The sequence below is a fragment of the Oenanthe melanoleuca genome, chromosome 20, assembly GCF_029582105.1.
Source record: "Oenanthe melanoleuca isolate GR-GAL-2019-014 chromosome 20, OMel1.0, whole genome shotgun sequence".
In the NCBI taxonomy this organism is placed as follows: Eukaryota; Metazoa; Chordata; class Aves; order Passeriformes; family Muscicapidae; genus Oenanthe; species Oenanthe melanoleuca.
Window position 1 is genome coordinate 1,959,774 of NC_079353.1, and position 19,897 is coordinate 1,979,670.

Below are 19,897 nucleotides of genomic sequence, written 5' to 3' on the forward strand. Positions count from 1 at the left end.
GCACTGGTTACTCATTAAACCCCCTGCTATTAATAGCAGAGCACAGGGTGGGAGTGCAGGTTCAGCCAGTGCATTCTCCTACCAAGGGATGCCAAAAATAGGCACACAAAAGTCCAACCCTGATGAAACTTTAACTATTTTTAGTAAAAAAACTCCACATACTATACTAACCAACTGACCCCTGACACTCACGTCCGAATTCCTCACGGAGCAAATGAGTTTAAAAACCATCATCTGTTATATTTACAATACCTCTTTTGGCTGTATTTCCAAATTAATATTTTTTTTTTCCCTAACTTTTCAGCTGATGAGGTGCCCAAGGATGTTTCAATGTATTTTATTAACTCTAATCCAGGATGGGCTGGGGATGGACGTGAGCTCAGGTGTTACTGCTCCTGTCCAAAGCAGGAGCTGGGGCAGGCTGAGGTGAGGAAACAGCCCAGGGAATGTCAGAAACTGGGGATTCCAGGAGGGAAGGGATGAGATGACCCTGAGAATCGATGGATCCTCAATTCCTAACCAATGGTACCAGGAAAATCTGGAAAGTGCAGCAGGAAATGAGAGAACTGTGAGAAGAAACTCACAGAGGAGCTTTTGGTAATGCCAGAATTAACCTTGAGTTGTGTGCTGTTCCCTGAGCTTTTGGAACTTTACTATCAATGCTGTGTTTATGATTTCTGAGAGGATGGGGAAGCCCTGCACAGACTGCAGGAGTGGCTCAGGGGAGGTTTCCCCAGGTCTGACCCACCTAATCCCAGTCTGGCTCTCCTGCAAAGCTCTGAATTAACAACTGGAAATAATTCTGTCTGCACAGACAAGAGCAGCAGGCTAGAAATGGCTGCATATTTCTGAAAATTTAAGTGCTACCCACACACCAAAAAGGTTCAGCTTTTGGCAGAAGTGAGGATTTCCTGCCCAGACTGAGCTTGTCCAAGGTGTTCACACCATTTAATGCAGCTGATGATGCTGTGCCTGAAGGTGTTTGGGTGGAGCTGCTTTCTGAAAATCAAAACATGCCATGAGACTGAGGCGGTTTTCATGAAATGCCCCTTCAAAATGAAAATGAAGAACTGTTGATATAATAATGTCAAAAACTACAGGTTTGGAGCTTGACTGGGAGGAAAATCTTTGCCCTGGAGGAAGCTCCTGTAACAGCCCAGCTAATCTTAAAAACAACTCCAAGTTTTCCAAAAGATTCCTTCCCATAAGATTTGCATCAGGCTGGTGTGTTTTCTCTCTCCCAAACCTTGTTTAAAAATCCACCTTGGCTTCAATCAGGAGAATTTTTAATTTCAGGATTGTGTAGAAAAATGGCAAACCTGGTTCCCTGAGATTGGTTTTCTCTTCCCAAACCTGGTTTCTCTGACACTGTGTGACCCCCCCTGCTTTAACCTTCCTCAGGAAAATGGAATTTCCCCATCTCTGATTGCTTTTATTCCCCCCCAAAATTCCAGTTGCTCCTGCTGTTTTTTATTTTTTTTTTTTCCTGGATGCCATTGACTTCTATAAATAGAAACATCACAAATGTTTCCTTGACAAATGTTTTGACAAAAAACAAATGTTTTCCAGTCTGGCAGCGCTTTGGGTGCCAAGCACAGCCCCAGAGGGGCTGGGAGGAAGCAGCAGCTTCTCCAGGGGATGTTGAATATTCCAAAATCCCCTCTGTGTTTCTGAGGGCACTGCTGCTGGATCCAAGCACAGATCAAACATTTGGCAGCAGCTCCTGCAGGCAGCACCAGGTGCTATTTTTAAACCTTTATTCCATGATTTGGATCCACTTCCCCCTGTGCAGTGCTTATCTGTTGGCTCTCAGCTGGCTCTGATTCTCTAAGCAATGAGTTTCCCTTTCTGTTCCTGCCTTTGGGCAAGAAGAACTTTGCAAGAGTTATGAATCAACTGCACTTGGAGCTTCTGTCCTGTCTGGGAATTGTCCTGGGGCACACCTTCCCCTCCTTCCTGGCCAGGCTTCCCTCTGCTGGGAAGTTGTTTTGCCACTGTTCAGCAGCAAAAACATATTTTGCAATTAGTTCTTTTCTCCTTTGAGCCAGAAGGGAAGTGCCTGAGAGGTTCTTGAGTATCTAAAGTGAAATTTTAGTGTTTAGAAGAGAAAAAAAAATAAAATCCTGCTGGTTTTAAGTGGCTTCATTTCACTTTGATATTTAAGAACTTGAGGGATCTCAAATGAAATGATTCAGCACCTGAAGTTTTCTTAGGAGAGACCTTGGGATGTTCTGGTTCCTTTGGCTGCACATGGGGCAGGTTTTGCCCTTTCCAGCTCCAAGGTCTCATCCCCAGACACAAACTGGTGCCACATTCCTGCTGTGGATTCCAGCAGCTCCACCTTGGGGACACCTGAGCTGATTTTTGTACTCCTGGCTCCCCTTTTTTGCCCTGCTGCTGTCCCTGCCAGCAGCTGACTCCAGTTCTTCCCCTTCCCACAGCCTGGAGTTCACTCAGCACATGCAAAATTAGAGGCAAAGAGTTTGAACTTGTTGAGAAGAACATGCCCAAGAAAGCACAGGATTATTTTCCCTGATTATTAAACACATTCCATTCCACACTTGTTTTGACATTGTCCCTCAGAGAAAAATATTTTCTTTTATGGAGAGGCCTGGTTGTTGCTTTTCCTCTCAGGAATTATTGCTCCATAAGTGTTCAGCTCCATCCAAACTCTACAATGTAAAATTCTCTAAAATTCCTTCTGTATCCAAGTCCTACAGCTGAAGTTTAACTTGTTGAGTTGTTCCAAAGCCTCAAAGATCACAGAACTGAGATAAAAACCTTGGATAAGAGTTGAAATTCAATATAATCCATCCTCTGCTAGCAAAGGATGTGGGAATATAAGAGATAAAAATCCATACAGAGGTTGTATGAAGCATTAATGAAATTCCAGGAGAACAGACAGACAAGAAAGAAAAACTCTCTGGTTTTCACTCTCTTCAACTCTGATACTCAAAAATACCCAAGAATAAATAAAAGTGAATAAACACAATGCTCAATTTCATAATATAATATAATAGTCACACTTTTCTCCAAGCCTGGCCTGAAAGGAGTTCATTAAAAAAAAAAAAAATTGAATGCAGCCACCCACACCTTGATCTATCAATGCTCAAATTCTCAGAGGAATTCACACATTCAGGGTAAGGGATTAATGAGCTGCTGCTAGCTTCAATCTCAATAAACCTCTTGTTTCAATTATCTGAAGCCAAAATCAGCTTTTTCTGCTAAAGCTACAACTCTTCCATGAATTTTCAAGATGAAAATTGTCCAACTTTCTCCTTTTCTAAGTGATAATTCATTAAAAACCCACCCACCCAGTGCAGTGCCACTGAATTAAAAATGAAGTTTCACATCTTTAAAATGAGGCATGGGATGAATTTTCTGAACATTTGTCCTGGAATGAACTTCAGCTGTGAACAATTCACAGAATTAAATTTTTTTTTTTTTTTTTTTAGATTTTGGGTTATTTTGCACCATTAATTAAAGTGTTGACAGGGATGTGGATTCTGCCTCACTGTTAGCACAAAGGTCCTTGTCAGGCTGGAGGGGACAAACCTGAGCATTGTCACTGAGGGGAGAGGGAAAGTTTAAAAATCCCACTGCAGGGGCTGACTCAGAGCTTGTCAGGAGCATCACAAATTCCAGATTCAGGCCTGAAGACTGGCACTCTCATCCTGTAACAAAAACACAGATTATTGGCTCCAACTTTGCCTTTTCAATTCCAACATGCCCAAAGGCTGAACAGAATTCTCTTCTTTTTTGGGCAGGTAAACCTCCCTCAATTCCCTGTTGAGACAGGGAGTGTGGAGACCAATTAATTCCATTAATGACCCAACATTCCTCCAGGAGTGACTGCAGGAATGATCACAGGGAAGTGGAATGGAAATTCTGAATGAGGGACTCCTGCCACAGCAGCAAAATGCATTTATCCTGCTGGCTGAAAGGTTTCTCAGGTATTTATTAATCTCAGGGCATCCTGCTGGGTTTCTGCTCCGGAAACAGGAGGGGAAAAAAAAAAAGCTCTGAATGTGGAAGTCTGGCTTGGTCATTCATTATCTGTGCAGTTTGATAATTATCTATTTCCTAAGCAAATTGCTTTGGACGTTCACTGGGAGATTAATGAAGTTCTGTGCAAACTTCAGGAACCTGAAAACCTCCCAAGATTCCTGAACTCCATTTTCCAGCTGGGTGGTTGTTGGACTGTTGGTCACCCAGCAGAGAGCCCAGGTTTGTTCCTGAGCTGGTGCAGAATCAGCCAGAACTCCCTGGCAGCAGCACCAGCATCTGTGGGTCCACTGATCTAAAAAACAAAAATCCTAACTCAGAAATATTAATTGATAATGATAAAAAAAAGAGGTTTTGTGTGGGTTTTTATCCCAGGATTTTGGGAGATCTCCCATACAGATGGGATTGATTTCCCATCCTCTTTGCTCTCACCCTGACAGGAATGGTGCTGAGGGATGGCATTTTAAAAATATGCATCATTTCTTCTGATTCTGCAAAAATTCGAGCTATTTTCATCCTTCCTCAGAACTTTGTATGGATTTTATATCAGAGAAATGTCCCAGTCCCACCCCAGGACCTCCATACCAGGTAGAAAGTGTTCAGACTGTTGAAAGATGCAGAAACTTTTTAAAATCTGCAACGACTTTAAAATAAGTAATAGAAGAATTCTAGAGGAAAAAAAATAGAACTCTTTATTTTCTTACAAAACAGCCTAGAAATATTCAGGTAATGCACAAATTGTTTTATACATTGTTGTGGGGGTACATTTACACATCTGAGCATAACAGAACAAACAAATGAAAAACAAGACAAACCAACAAATACTAAAATCTTGCATCATATCAGCATGTAAAAAAAAAAAATAAAAAAAATTCAGATAAAGTAACTGCAAAAGTGTAAAAGCAGTGACCATAACAGCCAAAATCCAATATTGCATTCAGGGCAGTGACAATTGGAACCTTTGGATATTGCAGTGTCCACGAGAAATAAACCCCTTGGAAACGTTTAGGGTCCTGATTTCCCGTGGAATTGCTGTTGGGAGCACAATTTCCTGTCATTAATCTCATGTAATATCCTGTTAGGATAACCATCCCTCCTCAGAGGCAGAACCCATAGGATTCCAGTGGTTCCATTTCTGGATCAGGCCTTCTCATGCACTGAGAGACCACTAAGATTTTTTTCCAGTTAAGACCACTAAGATTTTTTTTTTTCCAGTTAAGGTGGGATGAAATGGGTTGTGCAGGAGCTGGAGGGATGGAAATCCACGGGGAGGAGCAGAGACTGCAACTGCTGAAAGCAAACACTAAATCCTGTCAGGTGCATTTGTCCCTATTTCCCTCCTACCCAGGCAGTGCAGAACGCCAAAGAAATTTATTTTTTTAATTTTCCCATTTTTCCAGCCCTGTTTTAGCTTTTTTTCCAGACTCCCAGCTCCCTCCTCATGGCACTGAGCAGGACTGAGCTGCCAGGGCCAGTTCAGCTGTGACTGGTCCCAAACTGGGGCAGCTCTCCCCAAACTGGGCTGTTAAAAACCCTCCCAGGGCTCCTCGCCCTGCACAGTTCCCCAGCTGCACTAAACCCCTGGATTTCCACATTTTTGGTGTTTTTCTCTCCTTTTAAACACATTTTCCCCAATAGATCAGGCTGGGAGCTTTTCCTGGTGCTATTCCTGGCTCAGCAGCTGTTCAAGGGTTCAGTTCTTCCCTTCTGCAGAAGTTCTTCCCTTCTTCTTCTGCAAAAGTTCTTCCCTTCTTCTTCCAGTTCTTCTTCTGCAGCCTCCAGAGCTTGACTTCCACAGCTGATGTCTCTCTCTTAAGAGGAGGCAGCACCAGGGCTGTCCTTTATTTTTTGCAACCTGCATTGAACAAAAAAAAAAAAAAAAATCTTTATAGTGATTATGTCAAAGCAAACAGCACTGAAAAAACTTCAGTTAAAGGAGTGAATATTCAGATTATACTCTGAGATTTTTTTTTTCCAGTGGTGTTGGCTGGCAAAAAAAAAAAAAAAAAAAATCTTCACCATTATTGAAAGGATTGAAATCCTTCTATTTGGAGGATTTAATTCTAGATCAGAGACTTATTTTATCAATTTAGGTTATTGCACAGGTAAGTTTGCTTATTTGTATAAACTTGTGAGAGAGAAAACCCTACATTCAAAATAAGTTGCTACACTGCATGACTGTTCACAAATCGATTTTCCTTTGTCCTTCTGCCTCAAATGAAGTTTTGTTATCTGAACTCTGCAGTGAGCATTCCTTCTCTAAGGCTTCTTCTTTTTAATCTGCAAATTGATGCTCAAGGTCAAATGCTCTTTTCCATCTGCTGGGAATGCAGTGGAGAAGTTCTAACAACACACTGGCTGGTATTTCCTGCTGTTGATTTCCCTCTTTTTTTGTCTGCATCATGCATGAAAACGTGGGTATAAAATTAACTCCAGATCCACGGGCTGTGCAAAATACTGAATATCTCCTGTTGAAATACTGACAACTTGTTAAATAAAGAATCAGGATGGCTCTGGCACTGGAGAACGAAGAGCAGACAAGCTGGTTACACTCCCATTTCACAATAAAACCCCAGGTCAGGTGCCAGGGGAGCTGCACCCACCTGCTCGTGGCTGGAAGGCGACGGGCAGCGCCCGGCTGGGGACGAGGATCCCCGAGTGCAGCGTCTCCACCGGCTCCCTGTCCGTGGCCACAACTCTGTACTTGCGGAGCAGCTGGAATAAAACATCCCTGTCAGCAGCTGGGCTTTGGGTCTGAGCAGCTGGAGGAGCAAAACCCCCAAAATTCCCATTTTTGGGGTATTTACCCAGCTCCCTTCTGTGATCAAATGGTATTTACAGAGCAGCTGGAATAAAACATCCCTGTCAGCAGCTGGGCTTTGGGTCCCATCAGCTGGAGGAGAAAAACCCTCCAAAATTCCCATTTTTGGGGTGTTTACCCATCTCCCTGTCCGTGGCCACAACTCTGTACTTGCGGAGCAGCTGGAATAAAACATCCCTGTCAGCAGCTGGGCTTTGGGTCTGAGCAGCTGGAGGAGACAAAAACCTCCAAAATTCCCATTTTTGGGGTATTGACCCAGCTCCCTGTCCGTGGCCACAACTCTGTACTTGCGGAGCAGCTGGAATAAAACATCCCTGTCAGCAGCTGGGCTTTGGATCCCATCAGCTGGAGGGACAAAACCCCCTAAAATTCCCATTTGTTGGGGTTTATCCATCTCCCTATCTGCATCCACAATTCCATATTTATGGCCCAGCTGGAATACAACACCCATCAGCACCCTGGGCTGTGCATCCCATCAGCTGCAAGAACAAACCCCCCAAATTCCCATTTTTTGGGGTTTACCCATTTCCCTGTCTGCATCCACGCTTCGATATTTATGGACCAGCTGGAATAGAAGAGCGTGCTGGGCTCTGGGTCTGATCAGTTGGAGGAGCAAAACCCCCTAAAATTCCCATTTGTTGGGGTTTACCCAGCTCCCTATCTGCATCCACAATTCCATATTTATGGACCAGCTGGAATACAACACCCATCAGCACCCTGGGCTGTGCATCCCATCACCTGAAGAGACAATACCCCCAAATTCCCTTTTGTTGGGGTTTACCCATCTCCCTATTCACGGCCATAATACAGTATTTATTTATGGACCAGCTGGAATAGAAGAGCATGCTGGGCTCTGGGTCCCATCAGCTGGAGAAACAAACCTCCCAAATTCCCATTTGTTGGGGTTTACCCATTTCCCTGTCTGCATCCACGCTTCGATATTCATGGACCAGCTGGAATACAACACCCCATCAGCACCCTGGGTTATTCATCCCATCACCTGAAGAGACAAACCCCCAAATTCCCATTTTTTGGGGTTTACCCATCTCCCTATCTGCATCCACGATTCGATATTTATGGCCCAGCTGGAATACAACACCCCATCAGCACACTGGGCTCTGCATCCCATTATCTACAGGAGCAAAACACCCCAAAATTTCCATTTGTTGGGGTTTACCCATCTCCCTATTCATGGCCATAATACAGTACTTATTTATAGCCCAGCTGGAATAGAGGAGCATGCTGGGCTCTGGGTCCCATCAGCTGGAGAAACAAACCCCCCAAATTCTCATTTTTTGGGGTTTACCCATTTCCCTGTCTGCATCCACAATTCGATATTTATGGCCCAGCTGGAATAGAAGAGCGTGCTGGGCTCTGGGTCTGATCAGTTGGAGGAGCAAAACCCCCTAAAATTCCCATTTGTTGGGGAGATGGGTAAATCCTATCTGCATCCACAATTGGATATTTATGGCCCAGCTGGAATACAACACCCATCAGCACCCTGGGCTCTGCATCCCATCAGCTGAAGAGACAAAACACCCCAAAATTTCCATTTTTTGGGATTTACCCTTCTCCCTATCTGCATCCACGATTCGATATTTATGACCCAGCTGGAATACAACACCCATCAGCACCCTGGGTTATTCATCCCATCACCTGCAGGAACAAACCCCAAATTCCCATTTTTTGGGTTACCCAGCAGAGGCCCAGGCGCAGCTGCAGCTCGGCCAGGCGCTGCCCCACGCACCCCATCAGCACCCTGGGCTGTGTATCCCATCACCTGCAGGAACAAACCCCCAAATTCCCATTTTTGGGGTTTACCCATTTCCCTGTCTGCATCCACAATTCCATATTTATGGACCAGCTGGAATACAACACCCCATCAGCACCCTGGGTTATTCATCCCATCACCTGCAGGAACAAACCCCAAATTCCTATTTTTGGTTACCCAGCAGAGGCCCAGGCGCAGCTGCAGCTCGGCCAGGCGCTGCCCCACGCACCCCATCAGCACCCTGGGTTATTCATCCCATCACCTGAAGAAATAAACCCCCCAAATTCCCATTTTTTGGGTTACCCATCAGCACCCTGGGCTGTGCATCCCATCACCTGAAGAAATAAAACCCCCAAATTCCCATTTTTGGTTACCCAGCAGAGGCCCAGGCGCAGCTGCAGCTCGGCCAGGCGCTGCCCCACGCACCCCATCAGCACCTGGGTTATTCCTCCCATCACCTGAAGAGACAATACCCCCAAATTCCCATTTTTTGGGTTACCCATCAGCACCCTGGGCTGTGCATCCCATCACCTGAAGAAATAAACCCCCCAAATTCCCATTTTTGGTTACCCAGCAGAGCCCCAGGCGCAGCTGCAGCTCGGCCAGGCGCTGCCCCACGCACATCCTCCTGCCGAGGCCGAAGGGCGCGTGGGCGAAGGGATGGACGGAGCCCCTGGTCAGCCAGCGCTCGGGCCGGAACTCTGCCCAGCCCCTGAAATTCTCCTCGCTGCAGCCCAGGGCGTGGCTGTTGATCATCAGCACCGTCTGCGGCAAAGGGAGACAGAGAATGGCTGTGGGGACGGGTAACCCTGTGGCTCCATCCCAGCGATTCGCGTAGAGTGTTAGGTAAAGGAAGGGATCCAAAGAGGAGCTTTGCCTTGCTCAGGGATCTCGTTTATTGCAGGGTTGGGGTCCCAGCTAACGGAGTTTTCTAGGGAAGAGGAAGAAGCCAATAGGATGTGGACACGGAGTTGGGGTAACAGGGAGATCAGGGAGGACAGAGGCCATTATGGCTTTCCTGCCAATGAGATAGGACCCTAGAAAGAGTTATAGCATTCCTTCTACCCCTGGTTTTGGGTTACAACAGCTCCCCGGGTTTTTTTTTTCTTTTTAAATTTTATTTATTTATTTATTTTATCTATCTATCTATCTATCCATCTATCTTATTTATTTATTTATTTTATCTATTTATTTATTTTATATATTTATTTATTTTATCTATTTATTCATTTCTTTTATTTATCTATTTATTTATTTATCTATCTATATATTTATTTTATCTATCTATTTATTTATTTATCTATTCATCTATCTATCTATGTATCTATTTATTTTATCTATCTATTTATCTATTTCATTTATTTATTTATTTATCTATTCATCTATCTATCTATGTATCTATTTATTTTATCTATCTATTTATCTGTTTTATCTATTTATTTATTTATCTATTCATCTATCTATCTATGTATCTATTTATTTTATCTATCTATTTATCTGTTTTATCTATTTATTTATTTATCTATTCATCTATCTATGTATCTATTTATTTTATCTATCTATTTATCTGTTTTATCTATCTATTTATCTGTTTTATCTATCTATTTATTTATTTATCTATTCATCTATGTATCTATTTATTTTATCTATCTATTTATTTATCTATCTATCTATTTATCTATTTATTTATTTATTTTATCTATTTATTTCTTTTATCTATTTATTTATTTATTTTATCTCTCTATTTATCTATCTATTTATTTATTTATTTAATTTATTTTGATTTGAATTGTGGTTTTGCTCACCGTTGATAACTGGAGGGAGAATTAGATGGTTTTATGTTTTTCATTTTTATGTGGTTGACCACAGAGGTAGAAGGAATGATAACTATTAACGGCCTTGAAAATTAAATGTCGTAGGATCTTGAATGCCATTATTACAAGGAAAAGAATTTTTTTAAAAGGAAAAACAAACATTTTAAAACAGGTTATGAGTTTTTGTTTGCCGGAATGTATTTTTTTATAAAGCTCTTTTCTCTTTTGACATGTTGTTGGTTGGACAGACTCAGCAACTCTCTATTATTTGTGGTTTATTATAAGGGTGTGTGTGTAAAAGAAAGTGTAGAGCATGGAGAAAAATAAAAGAGTGAGATAAGAGGAATAAGGTAAAAAGCAAGAGGTAAGAGAAAGTAATTTCCTGTTTGCAATACAATAAGTATTTTTTATAATGAATATTTTAATTTCCATTAACCAATCTAATACAATTTCCTAATATTTGCATGCAATCTATAAGAACTACTAAATTACCATGTTTTATGGCTTTCTTATCTGTAACCCTTATCTTCAAACCTTTCCTGCCAGGCTTGGGACAAAATGTTTGTTGGTTCTTTGGTATTTGTGGCATCATCTAAACAAAAGAAGAGGCCTCAAACCTTAAAATAACTTTTTCAGCCTCTATGTCAAAATATGCCAACATCTCTATTTCATCTATTGCTTCAAAATTACTTGCTAAGCACTCATGAGATTTTTCTATTTCTTTCCCAACAAACCACGTCACAAACCAGCCCCGAGGGAAGAGGCTGAGGGGTGGAAAAACTCAGCAGGGCTGTTGTCATTCCCAAAAAAAAATCATTAGAATGTAGAAGAGGTCGTGGTTTCCTCAGAGAACCCTGGGGAAAGTTGAATAAAAAATTTAAAAAATGTTGGAATGGCACATGAGAAGTATTTCAGGCCAATATTTCTGGCTAAATCTGACAGCAGTGCAGGCAGGTGTGGGTTTGTGTTTTTGGGAATCCTTGGGGTGAATCCTTCCTTCCTCATCCTGGGGCTGGTACTTTGGCAAAGCCAGCTTGAAACTGGAATATGAACAATTTCTGTGGTTCAAAGGGCAATTAATAAATGGCAAAACATCCCAATGAATTGACTTACCCCTTTGGGCAGCAGGTAATTTCCCAGAACCATTTCTGTGTCGATGGTGCGAGTGGTGAAAGGCACTGAAGGGGTTAATCTGCAGGGAAAGACAACAATGGGTTAAATTCCCTGCAATTTCCCTCCTTTAATCCCTCATATTTTCCCTCAGACAGCAAGATGAACCAAATTCTGTGTGCTGGAAAATTCTCTCTCCCTTGTGCAAAGCTGGTAAAAAAAAAAAAAAAAAAAAAAATTGGTGATTTTTTTGAAAAAACTTGTTTTTTTCTTTAAAAATGATTTGGGAATTTCACCTCATGGATTCTTTCAGGCAGGCTTTTAGGTAAGGCATATTCCTCAGGCTCTCAGCACTTGGGCTCTCCTGGGCAGCCAAAACTCTCTGGATTTCCTGGAAAAGCTTCTCCTGGACGTGTGGATTACGGGAAAGGTTGTACAGAGCCCACAGCAAACTGTTGGCTGTCTGGAAAAAGCAAAAAGAAAGGTGAAGTCTTCATTTTTTAGGGACAGAAGGAAAAAGTTGCACAAAGTTCAAAGAAATGTTTATGGCTGGGCACAGCTTGATGGGATTTTGACAGCCTGAGGGGTTATGAGCAGTCCCATTGTCCTCCAGAATTAAAAATGCAGGGATTTCAGGTAAAAATACAAGGATTTCTGGGAAAAATATAGGGGTTTCTGGGGAAAATATAGGGATTTCTGGGAAAAATATAGGGGTTTCTGGGAAAAATATAGGGGTTTCTGGGAAAAATAAATAAAGGGATTTCTGGATAAAATAAATAAAGGGATTTCTGGATAAAATAAATAAAGGGATTTCTGGGGTTTCTGGTAAAAAATCCTGGGATTTCTGGTAAAAATCCATTTGCACTTGGGTCACTGAGAACTGGGGGAAACTGGGATGATTTGAAACTTTTGGAAAATCAGATTTACCATCTCCATCCTGGTGATCTGCAGCTCAGAAGGGAATTGGGGGGAATTTAAACCTTTGGAAAATCAGCTTTGCATCAGCACCCCAGTGATCTGCAACTAGGGAGGGAATTGGGAGGAATTTAAACCTTTGGAAAATCGGTTTTATGATCTCCACACTGGTGATCTGCAGTTCAGGAGGGAGCTGGAATGATTTGAAACCCTTGGAAAATCAGTTTTTCCATCTCCACCTCAGCAATCTGCAGGTAGAGAGGGAAATGGGAGGAATTGAAACCTTTGGAAAATCAGTTTTATCATCTGCTCTTTGGTGATCTGCAGGTAAGGAGGGAACTGGAATGATTTGAAACCCTTGGAAAATCATCTTTACCACCTCCACTGTGGTGATCTGCATCTCAGGAAGGAAATGGAAGACATTGAAACCCTTGGAAAATCAGCTTTACCATTTCCACCCAGTGATCTGCAGCTCAGGAGGGAATTGGGAGGAATTAAACCTTTAGAAAAATCATCTTTACCATCTCCACACTGGCAATCTGCAGCTAAGGAGGGAGCTGGAATGATTTGAAACTTTTGGAAAATCAGATTTACATCAGCACCCTGGTGCTCTACATCTCAGGAGGGAATTGGGAGGAATTAAAACTTTGTAAAATCAGTTTTATCATCTCCACCCAGGTGCTCTGCATCTCAGGAGGGAATTGGGAGGAATTAAACCCTTGGAAAATCAGTTTTATCATCTGCACTCTGGTGATCTGCAGGCAAGGAGGGAACTGGAATGACCTGAAGCTTTTGGAAAATCAGATTTACATCAGCACCCTGGTGCTCTGCATCTCAGGAGGGAATTGGGAGGAATTAAAACTTCATAAAATCAGTTTTATCATCTCCACACTGGTGATCTGCAGCTAGGGAGGGAATTGGGAGGAATTACAACCCTTGGAAAATCGGTTTTATCATCTGCACTGTGGTGATCTGCAGGCAAGGAGGGAACTGGAATGATTTGAAACCCTTGGAAAATCAGATTTACCATTTCCACCCAGGTGCTCTGCAGCTCAGGAGGGAAATGGAATACATTGAAACCTTTGGAAAACCATCTTTACAATTTCCACCCAGTGATCTGCAGCTCAGGAGGGAATTGGGAGGAATTAAACCCTTGGAAAATCAGTCTTATCATCTGCACTCTGGTGATCTGCAGGCAAGGAGGGAAGTGGAATGATTTGAAACTTTTGGAAAATCATCTTTACCATCTCCATCCTGGTGATCTGCAGCTAGGAAGGGAATTGGGAGGAATTAGAACTTTGTAAAATCCTCTTTACCATCTCCACCCAGGTGCTCTGCAGCTCAGGAGGGAGCTGGGAGGGAACTGGGAGGAACTAGAACTTTGTAAAATCCTCTTTACCGTCTCCACCCAGGTGCTCTGCAGCTCAGGAGGGAATTGGGAGGAATTAAAACTTTGTAAAATCCTCTTTACCGTCTCCACCCAGGTGCTCTGCAGCTCAGGAAGGAGCTGGCAGGGAACTGGGAGGAACTAGAACTTTGTAAAACCCTCCTTATTATCTCCACACTGGCAATCTGCAGCTCAGGAGGGAATTGGGAGGAACTAGAACTTTGTAAAACCCTCTGTACCGTCTCCACCCAGGTGCTCTGCAGCTCAGGAGGGAACTGGGAGGAACCAGAACTTTGTAAAACCCTCTGTACCGTCTCCACCCAGGTGCTCTGCAGCTCAGGAGAGAATTGGGAGGGAACTGGGAGGAACCAGAACTTTGTAAAACCCTCTGTACCGTCTCCACGCCCGCGATCTGCAGCTCTGCAATGGCAGCGTACAGCTCCTTCCTGGACAGGTGTCCCCCCGAGTAGATGTCACACAGAAAATCCTCCTGGGGCTTCCCTGAGTGCTTCTGCAGCCTGCAGTCGATGGAGTGCTTGGCTGGAGCAAAGGAAAATCCCTCAAAATCCCATAAAAACAACAGCAAACCCACATGGGGTTTTATAGGAGCCAAGCTGGGCTCTGCTTGCAGCAGTGGGTAAAGAGTGAGTGGAGTTATAGTGAATAAAGATGGTGTTTTCACTTTTAATATAAAAAAAACTCAGTCCCAAAAATCACTTTTCAACAGAGGAGATTCTGCAAACTCTCAGGAATTTTTCTCCCTTAAATTAGAGGAGGAATTCAGTGACACGTTGAGGGAAATATTCAGCAAACAGAAACATGAGTGTGGAAAACTTATTCAAAGGGGATCAAGGTGTTAAAAAAATCAAAGGGATTTAGCACCCAGAACCCCTGAGGGGAAATGTAATCCTTGGGTTTACCAGGGAAGGCACAAAGAGATGCCAAATTTCGACATGCTGGGTTGGTTTTTTTTTAAATAAAAATAAACAGATTTTGCTCATGAATATCCCAGCTGTTAAAACCAGTTCCTGTAAGGAATTATTCATTTTAAGTGAAGGTGTCAAACTGGTTTTTCTGAGCAAAACTGGTTGAAAGTGTCTTTCCTAAAGCCCATAAACTAACCAGCAATAAAATTAGTGAGTGTGTGGCTGGCAGGATAAAAAGCCTTGGGACTCAAATGCCCAAGGGAAATATCTCAGTGTTACAACTTTCCAAAAGTTTTCTTAACCTTTAGTTATGGCTCTCACTGTTCAAATTAATGAAATTTTAAAACTATTAAAAATACAAACTTAAATTCACATCTGGAATTTGAGTAATTTTTAAGCTTGGAAGGCAAACTCATTTGAAATAGTCAAAAAATGTTGTCCAAAAGCCAAACTGCATCTTATTATTTAAATTACTTCTGGTTTTATGATTGACACCTGTGTTGCAGGTTGCTCAGAAAAGCTTTAATTATTTTATTTATTTTTTTTTTTTTTTAGCAAGCAGGTTTTTGCTGCATGCACAATTCTTGTTTCTCAAGAAAACGTGAGGGAAGTCCCTTTTCATTTATACTCTCACATTATACATTCTAATTTATTTTAATGACAGATTAAAGTGGAGAATCCTGGAATTTCCCTGGGATTGGGATATTGCCCCACAAACTGGGTGTTAGTCACTAAAAACTGCTCCCACATGGGAACAAATCCAGGGTCAGGTACAGCAAAGGACTTTTAATCTGTGCTGAAGGCAAGGATTAACAGCAAGTGTTAAAAAAAAAAAAATCAATTCCAGCAGGGAAAAGACAGTGATAAAGAGCAAGGAGATAAATTGGGGTTAAATAATGACCTGTTTTAAATATATCATCCCATGCCTTGGTGTGAGCTTGCCAGACTTTGGTGTTGAGCCCCTTGTGCAGCTCCACGGGGGTCACCATCATCATCCCAAAAGTGGCCATCATCTGTGGGGGAAAGAGGAGGGGAAACCTCTGGGTAATCCCTTCATCCATCCAACCCCTGAGCAACACCAGCCTGGAAAGCAGGGGGAGATTCTCAGGAAGGCAAAATTCTGCTGGATTTCCCATCCTGGACAGGTGAGGTGAAAATTAGGGATTTTAGGAGCTTCCTCAGTAGGGAATGCATCCTGTTTGTTTTAGGCAGCTGCTGGGAGTGGCACAAGGTGGTTTTTGGCAGCACAGAAGCCTGAGCTGCTTTTTCCCTTTAAATTCTGCCTCTTATTAACAACAGAGATTAAAAAAAAATCCCCAGAGCCCCAGGAGAGACCCTCCCATACCGTTTTTACAGCCTTGATGAAGTTCAGACTTTCCTCCTCCACGTCCTGCTGCAGGAGGCCAAACCTCTTTCCATACAGCACCAGGCAGATACCTGTTGTTAGGCAATATTGTAATTAAATTTATACACCAAAGGGTGTGTGGGATGCATTATTAATTGGCAAGGCTTGGATGAGCTTTCTGAAAATGTTCTTGATACAGAGCAGCTCTGCCCTGGCCCCAGCAGGGTTGACAGCTCAGGGGCCCTGACAGCAAAATTTCTGCACAAATCAGCATTGCCACTGCTCCCCTCACGAGCAGCAGAGCTGCATATTTGGTGATTTTACTGAAGAAAATTGAGTGGCAGGAGAAATGGGCTTGAAGAGCTTTCCACAGCACAGAGCACTCACAAACACTGGCAGCATCCCACGCTCCACCTCTTGTCTTGTTTCCCCTCTTTCTTTTCAAGCTGTCACTTCCTATTTCTCCCTTTCTAAAAGCAGCCATCACCACTGAAAGTGGAAAAAAAAAATCACTTTGAGGAGTTCATCCACTGAGAGGAGCCAGCCAAGAGAGGTCTGGCAGAGCTGCTTCATCCTTTTTATTTTTGGGAATCACTGAGCCACTTTGTGTGTCACTCCTGGCAGATTCCTCAGTGTGCTCTGAAAGGTTTCTGAGGATGAGGCTCTGTCTTGGTAAATCTTTCCCAATCCCAATGTAAACACTGGAAATGGGATTTTCCAATCTTTGCCCACAGCCAGCACTCTGTTATTGGAATATTTCATTGATCCTGCACTGCTGATAATTAAATATCAGATGGACAAAAAAGGCTGTGTGTAATCTGATCCCACTCTAGATAAATGAACCACAATCCCCCCAATTTTTTTATTTATAAATCAGTGGAATATTTGAATTTTTACAAGCCATGCAGAAATTTATATTTGTGCTGATGAATTTTGCACTGACAGTCCCTGGCTGTTCTGCAACTCTTTTTCCATGATATCACAGCTGAGAGTTTGGAAATAATCAGCCAACACATTCATCCCTGATCATATTTTAGCTGCAATGCCCTGGCAGGTGCAGCACACTCAGGCAAAATCCAACTCACTTTCAAAAGACCATTTGTTGAATTCTGAATAGACATCTTCCATCTGTCCATTGTGGTCACAAATTTCATCTATTCTGTGCATAAAGTCCTCCAGGACCTAAATAGTGGAGAGAAGAGAGAGAAAAGAAGGGAATAAAATGACATCAGCTGATAACCTGGTGTAATTCAGCATTTCAGCTGCCTCCTAAACTGATAACAATCTTGCACGAGAGGAATCCTTTTGTTCCCTGTTCTTTGAACAAGATTCAACTTCCCCCTGTGTGAACAAAGGTTTGGATTTGACACGACTCTGTGCTTCGATGAACTCTGTGCTTCCCCCCCAGGGATGCAATCCTTCAGGGTTTCACAACTGAGGATTAAGGTGTTTATCACAGGAGCTCCTCGAACTCCCTCAGCAGCTCAGAGGTTAAGGACAGAGCTGTTCCCTGAGGGGACAGCACAAGAATGAAGGGGTAAAGGCAAAAAAAAAACAAAACACTGAGTGCAGGAAAAGCAGGGAAAAGCTGTTAGCAGGAGCCTTGTGGGATAATCCTGTTTTTCTGTGGAGTCTCAGCTCCAGCTTTCTGTGCTGTCTCAGACCCTGGCAATCAGTTTGTATTAGTTATTCCCTGAATGATCTGGGTCTGGAGTCGTGATTTTATCGCTGTGGAGTAAATAAAGCCATGCAGATAAAGCGGACCGGCTTTAATTCCCCTGGGGAGAGGGGATCGCTCCGGGCACGGTACCTCATTGATCGCCGTATCCAGTTTCACAACCTCCTTGGGCTTCATTAATTTCTTCTGAAAGGCGCTTCTCACCCTCTGCCAGTCCTTGCCCTCCCTGCGTTGAAACAGCAACAGCGAGGTCGGGGAGAGAAAAGCTCAAAGGGGAACGAAAAGAGAAAAAACCCAAACCAAAAAAAACCCAAAACGCAGCGTGCGCGCTGCTGGTGCTCCATCGCACCGACGGGGATCAGCCCCAAAAACCCTCGGGGAGGATCCTCGGGGGAGCGGGATGAGCCCCAAAAACCCTCGGGGAGATCCTCGGGGATGGGGATGAACCCTAAACACCCGCGGGGGACCCTCAGGGGAGCGGGATGAGCCCCAAAAACCCTCGGAGGGATCATCGGGGCAGGGGGATGAGCCCCAAAAACCTTCGGGGGGATCCTCGGGAGAGGGGGATGAGCCCCAAAAACCCTCAAGGGGATGCTCGGGAGAGGGGGATGAGCCCCAAAAACCCTCGGGGCGGGATCTTCGGGGAGGGGGATGAGCCTCGAAAACCTTCGGAGGACTCTCGGGGGAGCGGGATGAGCCCCAAATACCCTCAGGGGAATCCTCGGGGAGGGGGATGAGCCCCAAATACCCTCAGGGGAATCCTCGGGGAGGGGGATAAGCCCCCAACACTCTCGGGGGCTCAACCTGGGGTTCCCCGGGCCCCCTGGACCGGGCTGGGCGCTGCCGCATCCCGCGGGCTCCGGAACCCCCCGCACCCGCTGCCGGCAGCCGGGATGCTGCGGGTACCACTCACAGGATGAGCAGCCCGTATCCCTCGTCGCGATAGTCGCGATAGGCTTTCCAGGGCTTGATCTCGAGGCGCTGCGGGCAGGCGCTCTCGCGGCGGTACAGAGCCTCCAGCAGGCACGGAGCCGCGATGTGCACCGAGTCGAACGCGCCCAGCTTCATGCGGAAAATCTTCCCGAACCTCCGGTGGTACTGAGCCTGGGGAGCAGGGAAAACAAACAAACAAACAAACAAAAAAACAAACAAAAAAAATTAAAAAAAAAAAAAAAAAAAAAAAAAAAAAAAAAACAAACCAACGAGGTGAGTGCGGGGCGCTCCCCGGCGCAGCATCCTCATCCCACCCCACCCCATCCTCATCCCACTCCATCCCCACGCCATTCCCGACTCCCTCCCCATCCCCGCCGCCTCACCAGCGTCTCGTGCTGCCTCTTGAGCCCCCCTTTCCAGAGCACGTCGGGCAGGCTGCCCATGAGCGGCCAGCTGGGCGGCCCGGGCAGCGCCTCCGCCGGGCGCAGGGCGCTCAGCGAGGAGGCGGCGCGGCCGCAGGTGCGCCCGGGGAGCCGGCGGGGCAGGACGGCGAGGATGCTGCAGCCGCCCATGGCCGCGGTGCCGGCCCCGGGCCAGCCGAGCAGCATTTATAGCAGCCCGAGGTGCTGGACTTTCATCCGCGCCAATGGCAGCCCTGGGTGGGGTGAGGTGGGGCGGCTGCCCCGGCCCTGCCCGCGGAGCCCGCGGGGCGGGCGGGTCATGGGAGGGTTCGGGAGAGGCGGGGGAGGCACCGCGCCAGCTGGGAACCGGGATGGGACACGCGGGGATCGGGGATGGGACACGCGGGGATCCGGGATGGGACACGCGGGGATCGGGGATGGGACACGCGGGGATCCGGGATGGGACACGCAGGGATGCGGGAGGGGACACGCGGGGATCGGGGATGGGACACGCGGAGATGCGGGAGGGGACACGCGGGGATCGGGGATGGGACACGCGGGGATGCGGGGATGGGACACGCGGGGATCCAGGATGGGACACGCGGGGATGCGGGGAGGGGATACGCTGAGATCGGGGATGGGACACGCGGGGATGCGGGATGGGACACGCGGGGATCCTGGATGGGACACGCGGGGATGCGGGGAGGGGATACGCTGAGATCGGGGATGGGACACGCGGGGATGCGGGATGGGACACGCGGGGATCCTGGATGGGACACGCGGGGATGCGG

General features: G+C 45.0%; 1 protein-coding gene across 1 annotated transcript; it reads right to left on the minus strand.

Moving 5' to 3' along the window:
- Nucleotides 1–4,675: 4,675 nt before the first annotated feature.
- Nucleotides 4,676–19,280, minus strand: LOC130261171 (1,25-dihydroxyvitamin D(3) 24-hydroxylase, mitochondrial). Its single transcript, XM_056507116.1, has 12 exons — nucleotides 19,089–19,280; nucleotides 18,686–18,876; nucleotides 17,905–17,998; nucleotides 17,180–17,276; nucleotides 16,095–16,186; nucleotides 15,651–15,762; nucleotides 14,218–14,363; nucleotides 11,818–11,984; nucleotides 11,525–11,603; nucleotides 9,168–9,362; nucleotides 6,609–6,720; nucleotides 4,676–5,860 (listed from the first exon to the last, which is right to left on the minus strand). Exons 1-12 carry the CDS (start codon nucleotides 19,275–19,277, stop codon nucleotides 5,847–5,849), a joined length of 1,488 nt encoding a protein of 495 aa, XP_056363091.1. The 5' UTR covers nucleotides 19,278–19,280; the 3' UTR covers nucleotides 4,676–5,846.
- Nucleotides 19,281–19,897: the final 617 nt, after the last annotated feature.